Below are 12,768 nucleotides of genomic sequence, written 5' to 3' on the forward strand. Positions count from 1 at the left end.
CCAGTGTCAGCTGATAGCCTTTAACATTCTTTCCAACGTAATTCAGCAGCCTGTGGCCACCTCTGAACCACTCCCAGTATTTCACGGATCCACCTTTTCTGCTGCCCCAACAATCTCTGCTGCTAATGCTCCCACTCCCATGCCCGGATCTGAACTGACTCCTGCCTTTGGACTCTCGCAGAGTCCCACGTCCATACAGGAACACCAAGTATTTCACCACCAGGCAGATATTCTGGTGATCCTAATGGTTGCAGGAATTTTATTACCCAATGCAAGCTGACATTCCAAGCCCAGCCTGGTCATTTTGGTGCTGATGCACAAAAACTGGAGTATGTGGTCAATCCTCTAGATCGACCTCCACTCAGCCTGTTCAATGCTTTACGGGAGCATGGATACCCCGCAGCCCAGTCATTCGGACATTTTGTGGCAGAGTTAAGGAGGATTCTTGACCTTCCAGTATGGGGTCAGGAGACTGCCCACCAACTCTTGCACCTGCACCAAGGCAGAGGAACGGTGAGAGCCTATGCAGTGAAATTCCGCACGCTTGCAGTAGAGATGGGTTGGTTTGAGAGATCTCTCATCACTACCTTCTAGCGTGGACTGAACGCAGGTGTCTTGCATAAGATTGCTGTCTGGGTTGAGCAGGATAGTCTGGATGACCTAATTAATCAGTCTGTTCAAGTTGATGCTGGGTAACTGAGTGGCGCAGGAAAAGAATGTTTCACTGGTTGATCACCATCTTTCCTTGCCCTCTCTCCCTCCCTCTCCACCCAGCACCCAGTCCATAGAGGAGCCTATGCAAATAGGGCACATGCGCCTGTCTCAGGAGGAAGGAGAACGGTGCAAGAGAAAAGGTTTCTGCCTCTGTTGTGGCGATCCAGGACACTTCTGGGCAGCATGTCCCAAACATCTAGTAAAAGAGGATACCCGTCAGCAGGGAGAGGAGTCCTGATAGGTCGGTTCTCTCCGCAGTCAGCTTCCCCTAATTGTGTAATGTTCGCAACTTTCTTGTCGTGGAGGTCTCAGACCTGTGAACTTAAGGCATTTATTGACTCTAGTGCAGCTGGGAATCTTATGGACATCTCTTTAGCTCAAAGATGGGCAGTTCTGACTCAAGAATTAAGAGAAAAGATCAAAGTCAAGGTGCTGGACGATCGACTTCTGGGCACCGGCCAGATTCACCTTTGCACCCAATCCCTCCAACTTGTGCTCGAAGGCAACCATCATGAAGAAATCTCTTTCTACCTGGTTGACTTGCCTGAACTGCCATTTGTACTCGGTCTCTCCTGGTTATCCCAACATAACTCACAGATCAATTGGTCTCTGAAAGCACTCGAAAGAGTGAGGACCGACATGCCTGTCTACCTGTCTGGGTCCAGCTCAAGGTCTGTACTATGAATCCCCTCCTGTGTCAGCTAAGGATGTGGATCTGTCTGGGATTCCAGATGAATATGCGGATCTCCTTGAGGTCTTTAGTAAAAGGAAGGCCACCACCCTGCCCCCACACCGGCCATACGACTATGCCATAGACTTCCTATCTGGCACTAGTACTCCCTGGGGCCGGCTCTTTTCCCTCTCCTGTCCTGAAAAGTTTACCATGGAGGAATATATCAAGGAGGCATTGGCCATAGGGTTTATCTATCCGTTAACCTCACCGGAAGGAGTAGGCTTCTTTTTTGTTAGCAAGAAGGATGGCAAGCTCCATCCCTGCATCGATTATCAGCCCCTGATCAACATTACTGTGAAGAACCATGATCCTCTTCCCCTGCTGACGTCTGCGTTTGAACATCTCCAGGGAGCAATCATGTTTTCCAAAATTGATCTGTGCAATTCTGACAGTTTGGTTCGCATAAAAGAAGGAGATGAGTGGAAGACAGCTTTCAACACCTCTAATGGCCACTATGAGTACCTGGTGATGCCTTTTGGTCTGGCCAATGATCCCGCGGTATTCCTGGCCTTTGTTAACAATGTGCTCAGGGACATGTTGAACCAATTTGTGTTTGTGTATTTAGATGACATTCTTATCCATTCTCATCAGGAGCACGTCCAGAATGTCTGGAGAGTTCTCAGATGGCTCCTTGAAAACAACCTGTCCACCAAGCCCAAAAGATGTGAGTTCCATAAAAACCAGTTGTCGTTTTTGGGCTATATACGTATCCCATCCAGTGTTCAAATGGACCCTAGTAAAATTCAGCCAGTTACACAGTGGTCATCTACAGTCAAACAGGTACGGCGTTTCATGGGGTTTGTGAACTTTTATCGCCGCTTCATCCGGAATTTTGGTTCTGTCGCGGCTCCTATAAAAGCACTCACCAAGAGGACCTCGGCAGGAAGGTGCCGACCAGGCATTTTTGGAGTTAAAGCGATGTTTCACCACTGCCCTACTGCTGCAACACACAGACCCATCATAGCCATTCATTGTCGAGGTCGATGTCAGCATTGGAGCTCTCCTCTCTCAGCGCTCGTCTGCGGATAGCCAGCTGCACCCTTGTGCCTTTCTTTCCCATTTCTTGATTCTAGCTGAGGGGAATTATGACGTTGGGAACCAGGAACATCTGGCTGTCAAGGAGGCTTGATCGATGGATCTGCCAATCCAGAGCCCATTCTTCCTCAGTCATGCGTTACTGCGCCGCTCATCTGGGGAAGAGAGGCAGAGGTGAGGGCTGCCCAACAGTCAGACCCAGGCCCAGGTAAGGGACCTCCCAAGTGGCTGTTTGTCCCTGCTGTGTTGCTTTCCAAAGTGTTGGAATGGGATCCCTCCTCCCATCTGCCTGGACTTCTGGGAATTCAATAGACCCAAGAATTTATAAAGGGACAATCTTGGTGGTCATCTGTGTCCCAGGATGTCCACAGCTTTCTACCTGTCTGACCCACCTGCACTTGGAACAAGACATTACACCAGCATCCTGCAGGTCTATTATGCCCACTGCTTGTGCTGTACGGCCCCTGGTCCCACCTCTCAATAGATTTCATCACTGGACTGCCCCAGTCTAATGGAAACACCACCATTTTGGTTGTTGTGGATCGATTATCCAAAGCTGCCCATTTTATTGCCCTCTCCAAGCTCCCACACTTATGGTTTGACATATGTTCAGGCTGCACGGCTTTTCTCAAGACATAGTGTCTGATCATGGACCACAGTTCACTTCCCACTTTTGGAAGGCTTTGCGCTCTCTTGTAGGAGAGAGTTAGCCTCATGTCTGGTTTCTACCCCCAATCAAATGGCCAGACTGAGAGAGTGAAGCAGGAGTTGGAGACAACCCTGCACTGCCTTGCCTCTTCCAACCCCACATACTGGAGCTCCCAATTGGTTTGGGCTGAGATCACACATAATAACCTCCAGTTGTCCTCCACCAATATGTCTCCCTTTGAATACTGGAAGGGATTCCAGCCGCCACTCTCCCCGATCAGGAGATTGACATAAGAGTTCCTGCTGCTGAACGGCTGATCCAGCGCTATAAGCGCACCTGGAGACGAGCCAGGACTTCTCTGCTGCATGCCCAGAAACAACATCCCCGGCAGGCTGATCGGCTCTGTTGATAGGTAAGGCCATCCAAGCCAGTAGAGGAGGTCTGCTTGGCATCAAGGGATCTTCCCCTGAAAGCTGAGAGCCACAAATTGGCACCGTGCTACGTGGACCGTTTGTAATAGAAAAGGCTGTCAACAAGGTGTCGTATAGATTGCATCTACCAGCATCTCTGAAGATCCACTCAGTATTCCATGTCTCCCAGCTCAAGCCAGTTACGACCTCTCCCTTGGCCCCAGTCACCCCACCTCCCCCTTCTCCGCTTGGTAGATGGTTCCTTTGACTATATGGTGCAGCACCTCCTGGCATCTCGCCAGGAACATGGTGAGGTCTAATACCTTGTGGACTGGGATGGGTATGGTCTTACCTGAGAACATAATTGGATCCCAGCGAAGGACACCTTGGACAAGTCGCTCATCCAGGATTTCCAGCGGACACAAGTCTGTGGTGCCTCAGGGGCTGTGTCTAGGGAGGGGGGCCTTTTCAAAATAGTGAATACAGCAGCATAGCAGATATGGCAATTGCACTTGTAAACATGTGTCAACTAATTATTATTTCATTGTGATAGTATTTAACTCCATTCTTTTCGTCGTAGTGCTCACCGAGACTTGAGATAAGCACAACATTGTTTCACTGCCTGCTTGCATTCAGCCTTGCCTGAGAAATTAGGCTGTTGAGTCAACTGACTCTGAAGACCAGCGGTATTCATTTTATATTTAGTTATTCCTTTTAGTTGCAGTGTTGGCTTTGTTTTCCATTTGAGAGTTTTAGTTAACAGCCCTGTTTTGCCTAGCATTTATTGTTTTCTTTTCCTTCTAACTCTGTTCACATTAAAGTCTGTGAACTATCGACCTGCCTCAGTGTTGCTTGCTCTGCACTTGGGCCATATCTGAACATAGTGACAATCCCTGATTAGCAATGCCATTCTCCTACCTCTTTTACCTCTCTCCCTGTCACTTTAGAAAACATCTAAACCCAGGAGCATCCAGCAACCATTCCTGCTCTTGTAATAGTCTCCATAATGGCCACAGTGTCTTGGTTCCATATACTGAACTATGCTCTGAGTTTGTCGTCCTTGTTCCTGATTCCTCTTGCATAAAAATAGACATATTTTAACCCATCCCACTGACTGCAATCTTGCCCTGTCAACTGTCTATCCTTCCTCACAGTTTTTCTAAATGCAATGTCTACCTGCACACCAACTGTCCCATCCTCTGATTTATCACTCTGATCCTCCTGAATTAGTTTAAATCCTCCCCAACATCTCTAGCTAACCTGCCCTCATGGAATTGATTCCCCTCATGTTCAGAAGTAACCCATCCTTTTTGTGCAGGTCATAGCTTCCCCAAAAGAGATCACAATGACCCACAAATCTGAAATCTTGCCTCCTGCTCCAATTCCTCAGTCATCAGGGAACTGGTCTTCCTACATAATGCAAGAGGAGCACATCACTGCCCTGGGTTCCATTCCCTCTGCTCTTCCTATGCAATAATAAAGAAAGAGAAAGTTACAAGAAACTCACCTTGGCCTCCACTTCATTTTGCTGAAACCACTTGAACTAAAGTCTCATTTCCACACTCTACTCTTGTCCATGCATACTATGGCCTCTCCACCTAAACCTCATTTGTTTATTCAGTCCTTGCCAATTGCTTAATTACGCAGTCAATCTGAAACTGAACAGGAAGTCCTGACAGGTGGCTTTTTTTTTAAATTTCCTGCTCCTCACAACAAATTATGACTCCTGCTACATGAAATTGAATAGAAAATCACAGCAGACATCTCATTATAAATTTAAGGTTCTAAGGAAAGGAACGAAAAGTGGAATGAAGATGGTTGCGATTATTGAAAGTTAATCAGTCTCAGAACATTTGTGTCCTAAGTCCAATGATCATCAACTGGTCTTACATTGACCCTTCCTTGTGGGGTCAGAAATGTGGACGTTTCAAAGATAATAAAACACATTGCGCTGCATGCAGCAAGTTTGGAAATAAAAACACAAGCTTGAAGTGGTAAATACAAGTAACATTTGCACTACCAAGTGACTGCTAATGGCTGTTACCAACATTGAGGATCTGACCGCTCACCCTTAAAAATCAATAGCATTACCACAGTGTATCTTAGAGGAATCACCACCAATACAACTTAACTGGAATTGTGATGAGTTAGGTACAACATGTTAATTGCATAAATATGGTACATGGAGCTTAGAGAAACAGAGGGCTATGGGTAACCCTAGGTAATTTCTCAGGTAAGGACATGTTCGGCACAGCTTTGTGGGCTGAAGGGCCTGTGTTTTGCTGTAGATTTTCTGTGTTTCTTTGTTTCTATATTGTGACCGCACTGGAGTTTAGAGAGGTGAATATGACTCAGGTTGGAATTGTGTTTTGTCTGATAGCCCGCAAGGACACATGACTGACGCTAGTTAGAAACTGTTCGGCAATAGTCTCCTTCTTCAAATTGAGCAGCACTGTGTCCAAATAAATGATGGGAATCCCGGCTATTTTCTCGATTTAGTTTTTGTTCTTGAAGAGTTGTTCCAAGTAACCAATAGCCCAGATAACTGGAATCAACTGTATATCATTGTTCCTTCATTGTCACTGGGTGAAAATCATGGAAGCTCTTACCTAACAGCACACTGGGAATATATTCACCAGAAGAACTGGTGTGATTTAGAGTGGCAAGCTTGTCCTGTGTAAATTCAGGATAAATAATAAATGCTGGTGTAATGCTCTGGTTAAGAGTTTTACTGCTGTACTGCAGCTATTTCATTTTAGCAGCTCTGAAAAAGCAGTGTGTTCTGCTTTTAGAATGTTTTGGTTTCATCTAAAAGATAAAGTGCTATGATGTTCAATCTAAGAATGGTGTATCAGCCAATCAGGATGGGCAGTATTTAGACAGTCTTCACCCATATTTAGGTTTCTTTAATCAGAACATCACAACATTCTTTTTTGTTTCACTGTAGACGTATATCATTTATGAAAGGTGGCCTTACCACCATTGAGTCCTATGGCTGATAGCAGAGCCAGATAATGAGCCAAGTTTGCAAATAAGCCCAGTGAGCGGGTTACAAATATGGGGGATCATCTGGGATTCACTGAATGCTCTGTATTTACTGTTAAGAATTGATATGGCAGTTTGTGTGTTTAAATCTGTGTTTAAACTAGTGTTGGGGAAAGTGGCTGTTAATTATGGATGACAAAGGGATTAAAGATTGGTTCATTGCAAGGAGATTATCCACAAATAATGCTTGTGTTTTGAGCGGGGTGGATATCTGAATTCCTGATGAACTTTTATTCAGAGTGCTAAGCTCCCTAAAGGTTTTGGGGAAAGTTACATTGATTGAACACCGTTTTGACCAATTGGCTAGTAAGGATAGTTCAAGCTAGCAGTGATGTGATAGAAGTCGCACTGCCTGATAGGTTGGCAGACACTGGAGAGGCAGGGCCACGGGCAGTCCATATTTTTAGAGAAGGGGGGCATGTAGCTGAGGGCAAAGACTTTAAAGACAAGTTGTTCTCATTCCTGCAAAGTGAGGGTCAAGAGTTGTTTGATGTGGAAAGTCTAATAGGTCCTTCAGTGGTTGATTTAAATTCTCAGCTAGTTTTGGCTATTATATCACTGGTTGATCGATGCAGAAGTGTTATCTATAGAGAGTCAAAGTTATTATTGGCTGAGAGCGTTATCTGGAGTCAACCCCACACATGATGAGAAAGAAGAATCTATGGTTGGGCTGAGCAGACATCTCAGTTATGGGGTGAATGGCAGTGCTCAGGTTATATGAAAAAACAGAGACTGGTAGAATTTAAAGGGTCTGGCAGCTGATATGGTGAGGTTCCTAAAGGCAGAAGACCCATTAGCCATATCAGCCAATTACTTGCAACCTCTCGAAGTGCTTTCGTCACTGCTGAAAGTACAGCTGATCTTAGGATGAAGTCTAGGCACACAGTCTAGGAGGAAAGAGAGAAGCTGTCTACCTACCTTTTCAGGTTGGAGAATTTGCTACATTGTTTGTGCCACGAAATAGGTGTTCAACTGTCCAAGAGAAATTGCTTGAGGATGGAACAAATTGTGAAGGGCGTGCGGTCACATGACATGATTGCACTACCTATTCAAATGACCCACCAATGCGCCCTCCTCCATCTTTTACCAATTTACTCCGGGAAATTAGAGAGGAGGAAAACATGATTGAGAAGCGGAACATTTCCAAAAACCCGAGTTCTGTCTTCAGTGGTAGCTTCTGCTGCTAAAGTGACCCCTGATGCCACAGAGATGGAGCTTCTGAGGAATGAGCTGGGAAACTTTCAAACTGAGCTGATTTGATGCATGGTTGCTAATGCTTCAGCTAAACATGATACGTCCATTGGGAAACCCAACCCACCCATAGGACTTACAATGCAGAGGAATGCTGCTAAACTAGAGAGGCAACTGGTATATTCTGTTACAGCTGTTAAGAAGGTGGATATCTCAAGCGAGATCGTGAGGGACAAGTAAATTTTCAAAAACTTAAATCAGCGGTTAATCAAGCAGAGAAGAAAGGAGGCAAAACTGTGGGGCGTGGGGGGGGGCCTAGTAAAGGAATGGGTTGGCATTTCAGAGAGGATTTGTTCCAATCCTTGAATCAAGAGAAATACTAAAGTGCAAAACACTATTCTTGAAGGTTTGGTGGGACCAAGATTTGATGTATCCATATGAATTGAAGGTGTTTATGCTAGAGTCATACTTGACATAGATTCTCAAGTTATTTTGCTCCATAGATGTCATGGTCCGGTCCATGATGTTTACATTCCAGTTTGTGGTCCGGTCCATCAATCCTTATACCAGGTTTTCCAGTTTTCCCCGCTTCCGTTGAGACACCTGATTCTCGTTTCAGGCTGGACATAAATACCTCTGCGAACCAGGGATTGGGTGCTGGACTGTTTTTTCTCTCTCTCTTGCTCCCTCTCCCCTCCCATCCGAATCCCGGTCTGAACCTCGCCTGCAACCTTTGTCGGTATCCCCGTCAAGTTCAACCGCTGGAGTGAGACCGGAGCCTTGCCATCCCAAGATAAGGAACTATCTGTTGTTGAGTTTGGAACTACCTGTATCTCTTAGTGTCCCTGTATTTAGTGTCCGTGTCAAAGAAGAGTCCCAGCCCTAGGTCCTGTTCCCAAGGAGGGGTCCTGACTCTGTTTAAAGCCCCGGCCCTAAGTCCCGTTCCCAAGGAGGGGCCCTGGCTCTGTATTCTGTGTACGAGTCCCGGCCCTAGGTCCTATTCCCAAGGAGGGGTCCTGGCTCTGTGTTCCGTGTATGAGTCCTGGCCCTGGTCCTGTTCCCAAGGAGGGGCCCTGGCTCTGTGTTTTGTGTTCCTGTGCTCAAGTCCAAGGCTTTGTGTTCCTGTGCTCAAGTCCAAGGCTCTGTGTTCCTGTGCTGCAAGACCAAGTCCAGGTGCTGTGTTCTAACCCTGTCCAAGTCTGAGCTTCGTGTCCTCATTCAGTTCTGGTGCCTCTTCCAGTCCATGTTCCTTAGCCCAGGGGTTCCTCACCCAGCCCGGTGCTGGAGATTCCTCATCCTGTGCTGGAATACCTCATCCTGTCCTGTAGCCATGTCCTGTCCTTGCCAAGATCCTAGTCCCGAGTCCTAGCCTAGACCCGGGTTCCAGTTCCGAGTCTAGACCCAGGTTCTAAATCCCCAACCAAGACCCACGTTCCGGGTCCTTGTCCAGGCTCTTGTTCCGGAGTTCCGAGTTCCTAGTCCAGGCTCCTTGTTCCTAGTTCCACGTCTGGGTCCCGTGTTTCTAGTCCAAGTCCTTGCCTGGGCCCTGAATCCTAGTCTCGTCCAGGGCCTGTGTCCCTGTCCAGCGTCATTTCTTCCTGACTCACCTTGCTATCTCGATGACCTTGGTCCTGTTCCTAGTACTTCAGTGTCTGTATATTGCTTTTGGGTCCACTCCCAACGCCCCCTTATAACAATAGATCCTTTTACAACTGGTATTTGCTGCATTGACCATCCATTGAGATTCAGGGGAGTACTGCTGAGTACTCATATGATGGTTACTTGTAGGAGAAACTGAAGTTTTTGGAAGTAGATGTTAAAGTAAATGAGACTATTGACACACCAGTTTTGGTCTGCCTGGATCCAGTCAAAAAGGGTGGAACTTCCATTCTTGTGGGAATAATACTTTCTTTGTGAGAAGGCTTGTGGGAGCATGCAAAGAGAAAAATGGAAAGAGCTTTTTGAAAACCCTGACCATTCACCTGGTGTTCAAAGCTGCTTTTGAGAAGTGCAAGTTCCTCCAAAGCAGGATGATGGACAGAAACAAGAAACTGTGTGGTACACCCAGTCTAAACCTGTCCTATTACGTCTTGGAGGAATAGCCAGGGTGACAGGAACCCCCAAGTTTGACGGAATACCCAATGCCCTGGCCATCCAGGTGAATGCTCCTGATGACCAGCAAGAAGAGTCACGCTCACCCACAGGAGTGCTGGTGAGACTTGAACTGCAGAAATCTTTGGCTGTCTATTTAAACAGCATGACAGTGGTTATCAAGAACACCTCAGGGAGAGAGGTTACCCTCAGATGTGGGGTGCCAACTGTCCATCTTTTTCCAGTAATGGTAGTGTCTAGTTTTTCTGGAGAAACAGGAGAAACAGTCTCCTGGATCGAGGAAGTTGACATCAAAGTCATGCAACTTTGGTGACTCACTGATACCCAAGAATTGGAAAAGGAGAATAACCGAGAAGATGTTGGAACAGGAGGGTGCCTTTTCTACTGACAAGTCTGATGTTGGTTGCTCAAAGAGTACTTGCCATACTATCAGAGCGACCAAGGACACCCCTCTCTGAGAGAGGACTCACCAATTAGTACCAGCAGACATTGAAGATGTTCAACAGCAACTGCTTAAACTGAAGAAAGCTAAGTTCAGTCATGGAGCAGGGGCGTGACTGTTAGACAGTGGGAGACATCCTCTAGTAGGCAGATGGCGTCACAAGGAGTGGTTGAAGCTGGAGAGGCTGAAGATGAGATAAGGAGGTCTCAGAGGGTCAAGAAACCCCTAGCTAGCCTGGCAGAGGAAACACCTGGGAAACAGAGCATCATGTCCATTCCCATGGTCAGATACACTACTTCCATTTACAAATGGATTCGGGGTCCTGAAATCACGAAATTTATTTGACTACTGCGTTATTAACAATGGTTTAATAAGTTCCTAAGTCACGAGGACAGGACTGTTTTTGGTGGGAGAGTGCAATGACTGGTTAAGATATTTACTGCTATGTTGAAGGTATTTCATTTTAGCTGTTCTTTAAAACCAATGTGCTCTGCTTTCAGAATGCTTTGGTGACAGCCAAAAGAAAAGGGCCTATGATGTTCAGCTTAGGAATGTTGTGTCAGCCAATCAGGAGTTGTGATAAGGTTCTCTAGGGAGCTAGGTGGAGTGAGATTTGTGACAGTCAGTGTGGTTCGCTGGTCTTTTTTCGGCGGGACATGCAGAGACGTCAGGGGAGTAGAATGGCTGAGAGTGCCATGGGAAGGAGTGTCCCTGTTGCATGAAGTGCAGATGACTGACTCCAAGGAGGAATGGCCAATACTCCTGAGAGAGTGCCCATTTGTTCGAGATGGATTTTGAGTGGCATTCGGAATGTGGTGTGTGATTTCACGCAGACCGTGTGTCCAGAGCGTCAGTACAAAGACAGCTAATCATACCAACCCTAGATGTATATTGTTTGTGAAAAGTGGCCTTCTCTCCACTGTCCTATGGCTGTTTGCAGAGCTGATTAATGAGCCATATTTGCATATGAGCCTAGTGACAGGGCTGCACTGGCTTTCCCATTGATGCCAAATAAATGTTTTTATGCTACATGTTGTTTTTGAGAGGGTGGTAGAAGCAAATTCAATAATAATTTCTAATGGTAATTGGTTACATCCATGAAGTGGAAACAACTTGCTGGCCGAGCATGCAAAAACATGGGAGTACAAATAATTGGATTGATCCCTCAAAGTGTTGTCATGACATAATGGAATAAATGAACTAACTACTGCTGTATCATTCAGATGATTTATGATCTTGTATATTTATAAACTTTCATTGTTTTCTTCAGCTGGGATAGAAAGAATAACCCTGAGCCATGGAACAAGTTGGGCTATAATCGCCAATACAAGGTAATAGTGGAAAGAAAATTTGTTGAGAAGATTTACTTGTTATTGCACTGTTGGAAGTAAATTTATTTCCTTTCATGCGTTTAAAGAATCTAGATAAAGCAATAGTCATAACATAATAAATGAACTGTGAAATGATTGAGAAATATGCCTGCTGATTTGTTTTATTCTTATTTTGACAGTTTATTGCAGTCAACACCAATTATAAATACCTTAAGAAGAATCGCCCTGATTTTTGAATGGTTGATTGATAAAATGCTTCTCTATCTTCACAGAATTTCTATAATCATGCTAAATCCAAGGAATTAAATTGCTAAATGTACTATGTACCCTAGTGTTTCAAATGTAGACATTTATTGATCTTGTGCTCTTGTTTTCATATAAGGCAAAAATAATAGGCTCCTTGGAATCTACTTTATACTAGCTTTGACTTTTACAAACAAATTAAATCATATTGAGATCAATTATGTATGATTAATGCACACATGCTTTGTTAAACAATCATGTCAATAAAACTTTTAAAGTTCTTCTTGCTTTATTCTTTACTTACAGCATGTAAATACTTCTGTTGTAGACAGTAAAGAGTTGTATTTTACCTGATTAAAGTAGCTTGTTCCTAGTTAGTCTTTACAATGCCTCCTGAGACAGTGATGTGCCTCTCATGTGAGATGTGGCAGTCTTGGGGGAACTCCCCTCTCCCGCAGAGTCACATCTGCCAGAAGTGCATACGGCTGGGCGATCTGGAAGACCGTGTAAGGAATCTGGAGCAGCAGCTGGATGACCTTTGACTCAGAAGGGAGAATGAGGCAGTCATAGATGAGAGCTACAGGGAGGTAGTCACACAGAGGCTGTTGGAAGCAGGTGGTTGGGTGCCAGTCAGAAGGGGGAAAGTGAAGGTGAGCAGACAGGTAGTGCAGAGCACCCCTGTAGACAGTCCCATGAATAATAAGTATACCGTCCGGGATACTGTTGGCGGGGACGACTGACCAGGTGTGAGCCATGGTGGCAGGGCCTCTGGCACTGAGTCTGACCTTGTGGTGCAGAAGGGTGGGACGGAGAAGAGTAGAGCTGTCATCATTGGAGACTCGATAGTCAGGGGAGCAGACAGG

General features: G+C 45.6%; 1 protein-coding gene across 1 annotated transcript in view; it reads left to right on the top strand.

Moving 5' to 3' along the window:
- The window catches only part of LOC134343565 (cytochrome c oxidase subunit NDUFA4-like), a 62,996-nt gene extending 50,810 nt beyond the window's left edge, over positions 1-12,186 (top strand). Inside the window, exons 4-5 of the mRNA XM_063042312.1 lie at positions 11,602-11,662; positions 11,842-12,186. Of these exons, the coding sequence (XP_062898382.1) occupies positions 11,602-11,662; positions 11,842-11,898 (118 nt within the window). The 3' untranslated portion in view covers positions 11,899-12,186. The remainder of the gene's footprint in view (positions 1-11,601; positions 11,663-11,841) is intronic.
- Positions 12,187-12,768: the final 582 nt, after the last annotated feature.

This window comes from Mobula hypostoma, chromosome 3 (assembly GCF_963921235.1).
Source record: "Mobula hypostoma chromosome 3, sMobHyp1.1, whole genome shotgun sequence".
Taxonomy (NCBI): domain Eukaryota; kingdom Metazoa; phylum Chordata; class Chondrichthyes; order Myliobatiformes; family Myliobatidae; genus Mobula; species Mobula hypostoma.